Source organism: Pelodiscus sinensis, chromosome 5 (genome assembly GCF_052426305.1).
Source record: "Pelodiscus sinensis isolate ZL-2025 chromosome 5, ASM5242630v1, whole genome shotgun sequence".
NCBI lineage: Eukaryota > Metazoa > Chordata > Testudines > Trionychidae > Pelodiscus > Pelodiscus sinensis.
The window spans coordinates 136,025,745-136,038,888 of NC_143056.1; the positions used below are offsets into that span (position 1 = coordinate 136,025,745).

The window sequence follows — 13,144 nt, forward strand, 5'->3', positions numbered from 1 at the left end:
TCCCCCCTGGTTCCTCTGGTGCCGGTTTGCGCCCTCGCTGGCCTGGTAGTTCGGGTCGACCACTGGCCACGCTCTAGGGCTCCTGCTGCCCTGGGGCCTGTGTGGGTCTGTGCCCTTCTCCTGCAGGGGGCTGGGGTCTCCCAGCTCTGGGGGGGAGCCAGGTCTAGGGGTTAGAGCAGGGTCCCGGCTCGGGGGGGGAGTGGGGTCCAGGGTTTAGAGCAGGCTCTCGGGGGGGGGGGGAGCGGCTGAGGTCCCGGCTTGGGGGGGGAGTGGGGTCCCGGCTCGGGGGGGGGGGGAGAGGCTGAGGTCCTGGCTCGGGGGGGGGGGAGAGGCTGAGGTCCTGGCTCGGGGGGGGGGAGTGGGGTCCCGGCTCAGGGGGGGGGGGGAGAGGCTGAGGTCCTGGCTCGGGGGGGGGGGAGAGGCTGAGGTCCTGGCTCGGGGGGGGGGGGAGTGGGGTCTCGGGGGGGGGGGAGAGGCTGAGGTCCTGGCTCGGGGGGGGGGGGAGTGGGGTCTGGGGGGGGGGAGAGGCTGAGGTCCTGGCTCGGGGGGGGGGGGAGTGGGGTCTCGGGGGGGGGGAGAGGCTGAGGTCCTGGCTCCGGGGAGGGAGCGGGGTCCTGGCTCGGGGTGGGAGCAGCTGAGGTCCCGGCTCGGGGGGGGGGGGGAGAGGCTGAGGTCCTGGCTCCGGGGAGGGGAGCAGAGTCCTGGCTCGGGGTGGGAGCAGCTGAGGTCCCGGCTCGGGGGGGGGGGGGAGAGGCTGAGGTCCTGGCTCCGGGGGGGGGGAGCGGGGTCCTGGCTCGGGGTGGGAGCAGCTGAGGTCCCGGCTCGGGGGGGGGGGGAGAGGCTGAGGTCCTGGCTCCGGGGAGGGGAGCGGGGTCCTGGCTCGGGGTGGGAGCAGCTGAGGTCCCGGCTCGGGGGGGGGGGGGAGAGGCTGAGGTCCTGGCTCCGGGGGGGGGGAGTGGGGTCTCGGGGGGGGGAGAGGCTGAGGTCCTGGCTCCGGGGGGGGGGGGGAGTGGGGTCTCGGGGGGGGGGGGAGAGGCTGAGGTCCTGGCTCCGGGGGGAGGGAGCGGGGTCCTGGCTCGGGGTGGGAGCAGCTGAGGTCCTGGCTCCGGGGGGGGGGAGTGGGGTCCCGGATCGGGGGGGGGGGAGAGGCTGAGGTCCTGGCTCCGGGGGGAGGGAGCGGGGTCCTGGCTCGGGGTGGGAGCAGCTGAGGTCCTGGCTCCGGGGGGGGGGGGAGTGGGGTCCCGGATCGGGGGGGGGGGGGGGAGAAGCTGAGGCGCGTTGCCTGGCCCAGCCCCCAGCAGCAGCCGCAGCGAGAGGCAGGCGCAGCCGGGGGTGGAAACCGCAGCTGCAGAGCTGAGCCGAGTGCTGGAGCCTCCGCCCACCTGCTGCTGCAGCAGATCCGGCCCCCGGCTGAGTCAGCCCCCCGGCCCCGCAACCGCCAGGATCCGGCCCCTGCAGAGAGAACCCAGGCGTCCCGCCCCCACCCAGCTCTAACCACTAGGCCCCGCTCCCCTCGGGGAGCCGGGAGAGAACCCAGGCGTCCCGCCACCACCCGGCTCTAACCACTAGGCCCCGCTCCCCTCGGGGAGCCGGGAGAGAACCCAGGCGTCCCGCCCCCACCCGGCTCTAACCACTAGGCCCCGCTCCCCTCGGGGAGCCGGGAGAGAACCCAGGCGTCCCGCCCCCACCCGGCTCTAACCATAGAATCATAGAGCTAGACGAGACCTCAGGTCATCAAGTCCAGGCCCCCCCCCCCCCCCCCCGCTCTAGGCAGGACCAACCCAACTAAATCAACCCGGCCAGGGCCTTGTCAAGCCGAGACTGAAACACCTCTAGGGATGGAGACTCCACCACTTCCCTAGGGACCCAGCCCAGCGCTTCACCACCCGCCTAGGGAAAGAGTTTTTCCTAATATCCAACCTGGACCTCTCCCACCACAACTTGAGCCCATTGCTCCTTGTTCTGCATCTGTCACTACTGAGAACAGCCTCTCTCCAGCCTCCTTGGAACCCCCTTCAGGAAGTTGAAGGCTGCTGTCAAACCCCCCTCACTCTTCGCTTCTGCAGACTAAACAGACCCAAGTCCCTCTGCCTCTCCTCATGGGTCATGTGCTCCAGCCCCCTCAGCATTTTGGTTGCCTCCGCTGGACCCTCTCCAATGCGTCCACATCCTTTGTGTAGTGGGGGGGGGCAGAACTGGACACAACACTCCAGATGCTCGCTGGAGGGCAGGGCCACGGCCCCAGGGCAGTGGGGAGCCAAACCCACAGCTCCCAGGTGGTATTTCTCCCCGTCCGCGTGGCCTGGCCCACAGCCCCACTGCCTCTATCGCTGCCTTAACTGCTCCTCTGTGGTGGCCAGCGCCTCAAGGCAGCTTCCCCCACCCTCTGGCAGGCCCGCCGCACGGCCACCAATACCCCGGCCAGTAGAAGGCTGGAAGCAGCCTGAGCCGGGTGCGCTGGGGCCCCGCGAACGGGACCTCATGGGCCAGATACCGCAGCCTGGGGAGACACTTTTGGGGAACCACCAGCTGCCGATGGACCCCCCCAATCCACTTTCCCCGGGGGAGCCGGTCCCGGTACAGGATCCCCGCTCCCCTAGGAATCTCTCCGGGCCGCCTCCCCCAGGGCTGAGCTGCGCCGGGGCCAGGCCGGTCCCTCAGCCTCTGCAAGGGGGGGTCTGCCTGCACCTTGGCCTGCAATTCCACCACTGGGGCATGTCCTGTTCTCCCCCTGCCATGGGGGTCTGGGGTCCCAGCCCAGCTGGGCCCCGTGTTTGCTGGGATGGGGCCCTGAGCCCCCTGCAGGGAGCCCTCCCCTGGGTCAGGGTCGCCAGTCCCCCGCTGGCTCTGCCTACTGGTGGTGACCAGGGCCCTGTGGGGTCCATCTGGCCACTCTGCTAGGTCACCCCCCATCAGCACCTCGGTGGGCAAGTGCTGGTGACCCCCACGTCCTTGGGCCTCCTTGGCCCCCCACTTCAGATGCACCCAGGCTACGGGCACCTTGAACGGGTCCCGTCTGCCCCCCAGGGTCAGCTGGGTGCTGGGCACCATGTGGTCTGGGGCCACTAGCTCAGGCTGGGCCAGCGTCACCTCCGCCCGTGTCCCAGTGGCCCGTGGCCCAGTGGCCCGTCACCTCCCTGCCACTCACCTCCAGCGGCACGAGGCTCTCGCTCCGCAGGGGCCGCCCTGCCCCACCGCGTACACGGAGACACCTGCCTCTGGAGCGTCAGGTCTCCCGGAGGAGCTGGCCGGACCGGCCTCCCCCCTGCGCTGAGGGCAGCTCCTCCTCCAGCCCCGGCCAGTTAACCCCGGGAAGTGTCGGGCTGTGGGGCCTGTCCGGGCTTTGGGGCACAGCCTGTTTGCGGCCCTTTTGCCCGCAGCGCTGGCAGGTCAGGGCCCCTCGGGCCGGCTCTATCCGGGCCCGGCTGGCCCTCTGGCCCCCCCGTTCGGGACCCGCCCCATAGGCGCTTCCCCAGTTGCACTGCCGAGAACCGGTCTCTCGGATTCCCTCCCCCCGGACCGGCTGGCTGCGAACTCATCGGCCAGCTCCCCCGCGCGTGGGGTCCTGCGGCTCCCGGTCCTTGAGCCACGGCCTCAGGGCGGGCACGGTCCATAGAGCCGCTCTAGCACCGTCAGCGTGAGCAGTCCCCTGCGGTCTGGGCCCAGCCCCGCACACCCGCTTGCGGCAGGACTGCGCCCGGCGGGAGGCCAGGTCTGCACGGGGCCCTTCCGCACCCCCCGGAACGTCTTCCTTACGTCTCGGGGGCAGCCCCAACTTGTGCAGCAGGGCCTGTCGGACCCTTCCTAGCCCCCGGCTGCAGCTCCAGCTGGCCGAGCCCCCTGCGGCCTCCTGATCCAGCAAGGGGGGAGCTGCCGGAGCCAGTCGGCTGGGGGGACCTGGTGCCGCTCGCAGGCTCGCTCAGAGGAGCTAAGGGACCCGTCCGAGTCCCCCACGGCCTTACACTGGGGCAGCAGGAACCTCTCAACCCCGGGGCACCTCCCCACTCACCGCAGCTGGGGCCTCTCGGCTTCCCCGCTCTGCCGTGGGCCCTCGCGCTGCCGCTGCCTCTCTCCGTCCTGGTGCTGCTCCCTACGATCCTCCAGGTCCTTTAGCCACAGCTCCATCTCCAGCCTTCCCTGCTCTGCCGTGGGCCCTCGCGCTGCCGCTGCCTCTCTCCGTCCTGGTGCTGCTCCCTACGATCCTCCAGGTCCTTTAGCCACAGCTCCATCTCCAGCCTTCCCCGCTCTGCCGTGGGCCCTCGCGCTGCCTCTGCCTCTCTCCGTCCGGGTGCTGCTCCCTACGATCCTCCAATTCCTTTAGCCACAGCTCCATCTCCAGCCTTCCCCGCTCTGCCGTGGGCCCTCGCGCTGCCGCTGCCTCTCTCCGTCCTGGTGCTGCTCCCTACGATCCTCCAATTCCTTTAGCCACAGCTCCATCTCCAGCCTTCCCCGCTCTGCCGTGGGCCCTCGCGCTGCCGCTGCCTCTCTCCGTCCGGGTGCTGCTCCCTACGATCCTCCAGGTCCTTTAGCCACAGCTCCATCTCCAGCCTTCCCCGCTCTGCCGTGGGCCCTCGCGCTGCCTCTGCCTCTCTCCGTCCGGGTGCTGCTCCCTACGATCCTCCAATTCCTTTAGCCACAGCTCCATCTCCAGCCTTCCCCGCTCTGCCGTGGGCCCTCGCGCTGCTGCTGCCTCTCTCCGTCCTGGTGCTGCTCCCTACGATCCTCCAATTCCTTTAGCCACAGCTCCATCTCCAGCCTTCCCCGCTCTGCCGTGGGCCCTCGCGCTGCCTCTGCCTCTCTCCGTCCGGGTGCTGCTCCCTACGATCCTCCAGGTCCTTTAGCCACAGCTCCATCTCCAGCCTTCCCCGCTCTGCCGTGGGCCCTCGCGCTGCCTCTGCCTCTCTCCGTCCTGGTGCTGCTCCCTACGATCCTCCAATTCCTTTAGCCACAGCTCCATCTCCAGCCTTCCCCGCTCTGCCGTGGGCCCTCGCGCTGCCTCTGCCTCTCTCCGTCCGGGTGCTGCTCCCTACGATCCTCCAATTCCTTTAGCCACAGCTCCATCTCCAGCCTTCCCCACTCTGCCGTGGGCCCTCTCGCTGCTGCTGCCTCTCTCCGTCCTGGTGCTGCTCCCTACGATCCTCCAATTCCTTTAGCCACAGCTCCATCTCCAGCCTTCCCCGCTCTGCCGTGGGCCCTCGCGCTGCCGCTGCCTCTCTCCGTCCTGGTGCTGCTCCCTACGATCCTCCAATTCCTTTAGCCACAGCTCCATCTCCAGCCTTCCCCGCTCTGCCGTGGGCCCTCACGCTGCCTCTGCCTCTCTCCGTCCTGGTGCTGTTCCCTACGATCCTCCAGTTCCTTCAGCCACAGCTCCATCTCCAGCCTTCCCCGCTCTGCCGTGGGCCCTCGCGCTGCCTCTGCCTCTCTCCGTCCGGGTGCTGCTCCCTACGATCCTCCAATTCCTTTAGCCACAGCTCCATCTCCAGCCTTCCCCGCTCTGCCGTGGGCCCTCGCGCTGCCTCTGCCTCTCTCCGTCCTGGTGCTGCTCCCTACGATCCTCCAATTCCTTTAGCCACAGCTCCGTCTCCAGCCTTCCCCGCTCTGCCGTGGGCCCTCGCGCTGCCTCTGCCTCTCTCCGTCCGGGTGCTGCTCCCTACGATCCTCCAATTCCTTTAGCCACAGCTCCATCTCCAGCCTTCCCCGCTCTGCCGTGGGCCCTCGCGCTGCCTCTGCCTCTCTCCGTCCGGGTGCTGCTCCCTATGATCCTCCAATTCCTTTAGCCACAGCTCCATCTCCAGCCTTCCCCGCTTTGCCGTGGGCCCTCACGCTGCCGCTGCCTCTCTCCGTCCGGGTGCTGCTCCCTACGATCCTCCAGGTCCTTTAGCCACAGCTCCATCTCCAGCCTTCCCCGCTCTGCCGTGGGCCCTCGCGCTGCCTCTGCCTCTCTCCGTCCGGGTGCTGCTCCCTACGATCCTCCAATTCCTTTAGCCACAGCTCCATCTCCAGCCTTCCCCGCTCTGCCGTGGGCCCTCGCGCTGCCTCTGCCTCTCTCCGTCCGGGTGCTGCTCCCTATGATCCTCCAATTCCTTTAGCCACAGCTCCATCTCCAGCCTTCCCCGCTTTGCCGTGGGCCCTCACGCTGCCGCTGCCTCTCTCCGTCCGGGTGCTGCTCCCTACGATCCTCCAGGTCCTTTAGCCACAGCTCCATCTCCAGCCTTCCCCGCTCTGCCGTGGGCCCTCGTGCTGCCTCTGCCTCTCTCCGTCCTGGTGCTGCTCCCTACGATCCTCCAATTCCTTTAGCCACAGCTCCATCTCCAGCCTTCCCCGCTCTGCCGTGGGCCCTCGCGCTGCCTCTGCCTCTCTCCGTCCGGGTGCTGCTCCCTACGATCCTCCAATTCCTTTAGCCACAGCTCCATCTCCAGCCTTCCCCGCTGTGCCGTGGGCCCTCGCGCTGCCGCTGCCTCTCTCCGTCCGGGTGCTGCTCCCTACGATCCTCCAGTTCCTTTAGCCACAGCTCCATCTCCAGCCTTCCCCGCTCTGCCGTGGGCCCTCGCGCTGCCTCTGCCTCTCTCCGTCCGGGTGCTGCTCCCTACAATCCTCCAGGTCCTTTAGCCACAGCTCCATCTCCAGCCTTCCCCGCTGTGCCGTGGGCCCTCACGCTGCCGCTGCCTCTCTCCGTCCTGGTGCTGCTCCCTACGATCCTCCAATTCCTTTAGCCACAGCTCCATCTCCAGCCTTCCCCGCTCTGCCGTGGGCCCTCGCGCTGCCTCTGCCTCTCTCCGTCCGGGTGCTGCTCCCTACGATCCTCCAATTCCTTTAGCCACAGCTCCATCTCCAGCCTTCCCCGCTCTGCCGTGGGCCCTCGCGCTGCCTCTGCCTCTCTCCGTCCGGGTGCTGCTCCCTACGATCCTCCAGTTCCTTTAGCCACAGCTCCGTCTCCAGCCTTCCCCGCTCTGCCGTGGGCCCTCGCGCTGCCGCTGCCTCTCTCCGTCCGGGTGCTGCTCCCTACGATCCTCCAATTCCTTTAGCCACAGCTCCATCTCCAGCCTTCCCCGCTCTGCCTGGGGGCCCCCTCCTGAGACGATCCGCTGCTGGGGAGCATGGCCGGGTGGCACCGCGTCTCTGGCGAGCTTCAGCCCCCTCCAGTCAGAGCCTGAGACACTCCCGGGGGGGTCTGGCTGCTCCCCAGTGGGGTGAGTCTGTGGGAATCGCACAGCAGCCCAGCCCGGTGCTCCAAAGCAGACAGCCCCCCCCCGCGTCACACTGCCCCAGCCCAGCAGCCTGCGCTGGCTGTGCCCTTCGTCCCCTGGGCGGGGAGAGGGCAGGACGGGTGACCCCTTCCCCCGTAAGCAGGACAGAGGCCTGGGACCAGGAGCTGAGTGTGGGTCGCTCCTTCCTTGTGGGACAGGGACAGGCCCTGGCTCTGGGCCCCTCTCCCCAAACTGGGCTGCCCCTGGTCCTGCGGAGCCAGCGATGCAGGGGAACCTCTGAGCCCGGGGCCGGCTGCAGTCCTGAGGCTCAGGGACCCCCAGCACTCAGCACCCCCTGCTGGTGCTCCAGCCCCCTTCCTGCCTCTGGTGGGGCTGGAGCACCCAGAATCTACTGGGCTGGCCCCCCAGGCTCTGGTGCGAAGAGAATGTGGGGGGGGGGGTTGGGTTTTGCTCATGTTGCCCCCCCACGGAGTTTTCTGTGGGTCAGCAGCCCCCAGCCACAAACGGTTTCCCAGCCCTGTGGTCCCTGCTGGCTGAGAGCCCCGTCTGGCTGCAGGCGGGGTCGGGACCAGGGGGCTCCCTGCCCCACGGTGACACCTCACCCCCCCACCTGCCTCCTAGAGCTGGGAGAGGACCCAGGTGTCCTGTCTGCCCCTCGCCCCCAGGCGCGATGGAGGCCGTGTGTCCGGGCCCCTGACCCCGTACCCCTGGGGCGATGGAGGCCGTGTGTCCGGGCCCCTGACCCCGTACCCCCGGGGCGATGGAGGCCGTGTGTCCGGGCCCCTGACCCCGTACCCCCGGGGCGATGGAGGCCGTGTGTCCGGGCCCCTGACCCCGTACCCCTGGGGCGATGGAGGCCGTGTGTCCGGGCCCCTGACCCCGTACCCCCGGGGCGATGGAGGCCGTGTGTCCGGGCCCCTGACCCCGTACCCCCGGGGCGATGGAGGCCGTGTGTCCGGGCCCCTGACCCCTCTCCCCACAGGTGCGATGGAGGCCGTGTGTCCGGGCCCCTGACCCCGTACCCCCGGGGCGATGGAGGCCGTGTGTCCGGGCCCCTGACCCCGTACCCCCGGGGCGATGGAGGCCGTGTGTCCGGGCCCCTGACCCCTCTCCCCACAGGTGCGATGGAGGCCGTGTGTCCGGGCCCCTGACCCCGTACCCCCGGGGCGATGGAGGCCGTGTGTCCGGGCCCCTGACCCCGTACCCCCGGGGCGATGGAGGCCGTGTGTCCGGGCCCCTGACCCCGTACCCCCGGGGCGATGGAGGCCGTGTGTCCGGGCCCCTGACCCCGTACCCCTGGGGCGATGGAGGCCGTGTGTCCGGGCCCCTGACCCCGTACCCCCGGGGCGATGGAGGCCGTGTGTCCGGGCCCCTGACCCCGTACCCCCGGGGCGATGGAGGCCGTGTGTCCGGGCCCTTGACCCCTCTCCCCACAGGCGCGATGGAGGCCGTGTGTCCGGGCCCCTGACCCCGTACCCCCGGGGCGATGGAGGCCGTGTGTCCGGGCCCCTGACCCCTCTCCCCACAGGTGCGATGGAGGCCGTGTGTCCGGGCCCCTGACCCCGTACCCCCGGGGCGATGGAGGCCGTGTGTCCGGGCCCCTGACCCCTCTCCCCACAGGGGCGATGGAGGCCGTGTGTCCGGGCCCCTGACCCCTCTCCCCACAGGGGCGATGGAGGCCGTGTGTCCGGGCCCTTGACCCCTCTCCCCACAGGCGCGATGGAGGCCGTGTGTCCGGGCCCCTGACCCCGTACCCCCGGGGCGATGGAGGCCGTGTGTCCGGGCCCCTGACCCCGTACCCCCGGGGCGATGGAGGCCGTGTGTCCGGGCCCCTGACCCCGTACCCCCGGGGCGATGGAGGCCGTGTGTCCGGGCCCTTGACCCCTCTCCCCACAGGCGCGATGGAGGCCGTGTGTCCGGGCCCCTGACCCCTCTCCCCACAGGCGCGATGGAGGCCGTGTGTCCGGGCCCCTGACCCCGTACCCCCGGGGCAATGGAGGCCGTGTGTCCGGGCCCTTGACCCCTCTCCCCACAGGCGCGATGGAGGCCGTGTGTCCGGGCCCCTGACCCCGTACCCCCGGGGCAATGGAGGCCGTGTGTCCGGGCCCCTGACCCCGTACCCCCGGGGCAATGGAGGCCGTGTGTCCGGGCCCCTGACCCCGTACCCCCGGGGCGATGGAGGCCGTGTGTCCGGGCCCCTGACCCCGTACCCCCGGCGCGATGGAGGCCGTGTGTCCGGGCCCCTGACCCTGTACCCCTGGGGCGATGGAGGCCGTGTGTCCGGGCCCTTGACCCCTCTCCCCACAGGGGCGATGGAGGCCGTGTGTCCGGGCCCCTGACCCCTCTCCCCACAGGTGCGATGGAGGCCGTGTGTCCGGGCCCCTGACCCCTCTCCCCACAGGTGCGATGGAGGCCGTGTGTCCGGGCCCCTGACCCCTCTCCCCACAGGGGCGATGGAGGCCGTGTGTCCGGGCCCCTGACCCCTCTCCCCACAGGTGCGATGGAGGCCGTGTGTCCGGGCCCCTGACCCCTCTCCCCACAGGGGCGATGGAGGCCGTGTGTCCGGGCCCCTGACCCCTCTCCCCACAGGTGCGATGGAGGCCGTGTGGCTGGCCGGGCTGCTCTGGGCCTTGGCGCTGGTTCTCCCCGCGGTGCTGGTGACGGCTCTGTGCATCGGCTGCCGAGACGCCAGCTCCCCTGGTAAGTCCAGGACCCCTGCTCCTCCTGATCTGCCCCCGCTCCAGCCATGGGGCAGCACGGTATTGCCCCACCAGGCAAGAGGAGCCTGAGACTGGGCCCCCCACGCCCTGATCCCTCCCTACAACCTCCTGCGCCCCAGTGCCCCCAGGTCCTCCCCCCACACCTTGCTCCCCTCCAGCGCCCCCCCACGCCCTTCTCCCCCCAACTCCCCCCCATGTCCCCTCCCCCAACGCTGTGCTCTGCTCTCTTGCAGCCCATGGGGTCCCGGCGGTTGCCGACTACGAGTACAAGTGAGTCCGTCTGGCCCACAGCCGGGTGCTGCGGGGGTAGGGCTGTGTGGGGCCGGGGGGGGCTCCGGGGAGGGGCCTTACGGGCTCTAATGGGGCCTTCTCTGCCCACGCAGACCCCCGCCCTGTGTCCCCCACAACAGCTTCATGGTGCTGACCCGAGCCAGCTGTGAGTACCTGACCCCCCGCATCCTGCCCCCTGTGCCCCACGCGCTGCCCCCTGTGCCCCATGCACTGCCCCCCACACTGCCCCCTGTGCCCCACGCACTGCCCCCACACTGCCCCCTGTGCCCCACGCGCTGCCCCCTGTGCCCCACGCGCTGCCCCCTGTGCCCCATGCGCTGCCCCCCACACTGCCCCCTGTGCCCCACGCGCTGCCCCCTGTGCCCCATGCACTGCCCCCCACACTGCCCCCTGTGCCCCACGCACTGCCCCCACACTGCCCCCTGTGCCCCACGCGCTGCCCCCTGTGCCCCACGCGCTGCCCCCTGTGCCCCATGCACTGCCCCCCACACTGCCCCCTGTGCCCCACGCACTGCCCCCACACTGCCCCCTGTGCCCCCCACACTGCCCCCTGCACCCCACGCACTGCCCCCCACACTGCCCCCAGTGCCCCACGCGCTGCCCCCTGTGCCCCACGCACTGCCCCCTGTGCCCCACGCACTGCCCCCCACACTGCCCCCTGTGCCCCACGCGCTGCCCCCTGTGCCCCACGCACTGCCCCACGCGCTGCCCCCTGTGCCCCACGCACTGCCCCCCACACTGCCCCCTGTGCCCCACGCGCTGCCCCCTGTGCCCCACGCACTGCCCCCCACACTGCCCCCTGTGCCCCACGCGCTGCCCCCACACTGCCCCCAGTGCCCCACGCACTGCCCCCACACTGCCCCCTGTGCCCCACGCACTGCCCCCACACTGCCCCCTGTGCCCCACGCGCTGCCCCCTGTGCCCCACGCGCTGCCCCCTGTGCCCCATGCGCTGCCCCCCACACTGCCCCCTGTGCCCCACGCGCTGCCCCCTGTGCCCCATGCACTGCCCCCCACACTGCCCCCTGTGCCCCACGCACTGCCCCCCACACTGCCCCCTGTGCCCCACGCGCTGCCCCCTGTGCCCCACGCGCTGCCCCCTGTGCCCCATGCACTGCCCCCCACACTGCCCCCTGTGCCCCACGCACTGCCCCCCACACTGCCCCCTGTGCCCCCCACACTGCCCCCTGCCCCCACGCACTGCCCCCCACACTGCCCCCAGTGCCCCACGCGCTGCCCCCTGTGCCCCACGCACTGCCCCCTGTGCCCCACGCACTGCCCCCCACACTGCCCCCTGTGCCCCACGCGCTGCCCCCTGTGCCCCACGCACTGCCCCACGCGCTGCCCCCTGTGCCCCACGCACTGCCCCCACACTGCCCCCTGTGCCCCACGCGCTGCCCCCTGTGCCCCACGCACTGCCCCCCACACTGCCCCCTGTGCCCCACGCGCTGCCCCCCACACTGCCCCCAGTGCCCCACGCACTGCCCCCCACACTGCCCCCTGTGCCCCACGCGCTGCCCCCTGTGCCCCACGCACTGCCCCCACACTGCCCCCTGTGCCCCACGCACTGCCCCCCACACTGCCCCCTGTGCCCCACGCGCTGCCCCCCACACTGCCCCCCACACTGCCCCCTGTGCCCCACGCGCTGCCCCCTGTGCCCCACGCGCTGCCCCCTGCACCCCACGCACTGCCCCCACACTGCCCCCAGTGCCCCACGCACTGCCCCCTGTGCCCCCCACACTGCCCCCTGTGCCCCATGCACTGCCCCCCACACTGCCCCCCAGTGCCCCACGCACTGCCCCCATGCACTGCCCCCTGCACCCCACGCACTGCCCCCTGCCCCATGCACTGCCCCCCACACTGCCCCCTGTGCCCCACGCACTGCCCCCCACACTGCCCCCTGCACCCCATGCACTGCCCCCCACACTGCCCCCTGTGCCCCATGCACTGCCCCCTGTGCCCCATGCGCTGCCCCCTGTGCCCCACACACTGCCCCCCACGCGCTGCCCCCTGCACCCCACGCGCTGCCCCCTGCACCCCACGCGCTGCCCCCTGTGCCCCACACACTGCCCCCCACACTGCCCCCTGTGCCCCACGCACTGCCCCCACACTGCCCCCTGTGCCCCACTCACTGCCCCCACACTGCCCCCTGCACCCCACGCGCTGCCCCCTGTGCCCCACGCGCTGCCCCCCACACTGCCCCCTGTGCCCCACGCACTGCCCCCCACACTGCCCCCTGTGCCCCACGCGCTGCCCCCTGTGCCCCACGCACTGCCCCCACACTGCCCCCTGTGCCCCACGCACTGCCCCCCACACTGCCCCCTGTGCCCCACGCACTGCCCCCCACACTGCCCCCTGCACCTCCCACACTGCCCCCTGTGCCCCACGCACTGCCCCCACACTGCCCCCTGTGCCCCACGGGCTGCCCCCTGTGCCCCACACGCTGCCCCCCGCACTGCTCCCTGTGCCCCCCCTGTGCTGCCCCCTGTCTCCTGCCCCCACGTGCTGCCCCCTGTGCCCCCCATGCTGCTTCCCACCTCCTGTGCCCCCTTCTCCCTCAGGCTTCACCCCATCTCCCCTGCCCCCCGCTTTCTCTCCATGTCTCTGCCCCAGCGTCTGACTGCTGCTCTGCCCCTCTCTCCCCAGATCCTGCCAGGAACCAGATCAAACAGCAGCCCGTGGGGCCAGCCGAGCAGTTCCTGTCCATCCCGTGAGTCTGCCTCCGGCCCTGCCCCCAGGCCTGTCCCCTCTGCGGGTGCCACTGCTCACGACACGCAGCCCACATGGGTGCCCCCAGTCCCCAGGGCCCGGCTCCACCCCGCGCATGCAGCGATACCGAAGCCCCCGCCCCGCCAGCCGCCCCTCCTGCCCCCTAGCCAACAGCAGCTGGGGAAACTGAGGCACCACCTCGGGGGCGTGCTAGGCT

The 13,144-nt window shown here is 71.4% G+C and overlaps 1 protein-coding gene across 3 annotated transcripts in view; it reads left to right on the plus strand.

Moving 5' to 3' along the window:
• The window catches only part of LAT (linker for activation of T cells), a 35,957-nt gene that overhangs the window by 1,645 nt on the left and 21,168 nt on the right, over nucleotides 1-13,144 (plus strand). For all 3 annotated transcript variants that reach the window (XR_016349724.1, XR_016349725.1, XM_089778796.1), the window contains exons 2-5: nucleotides 9,798-9,908; nucleotides 10,162-10,198; nucleotides 10,312-10,364; nucleotides 12,865-12,928. Coding sequence is in view for 1 of the 3 variants with exons in the window: in XM_089778796.1 (XP_089634922.1) it covers nucleotides 9,803-9,908; nucleotides 10,162-10,198; nucleotides 10,312-10,364; nucleotides 12,865-12,928 (260 nt within the window). In the remaining 2 variants the exon portion in view is untranslated. The remainder of the gene's footprint in view (nucleotides 1-9,797; nucleotides 9,909-10,161; nucleotides 10,199-10,311; nucleotides 10,365-12,864; nucleotides 12,929-13,144) is intronic.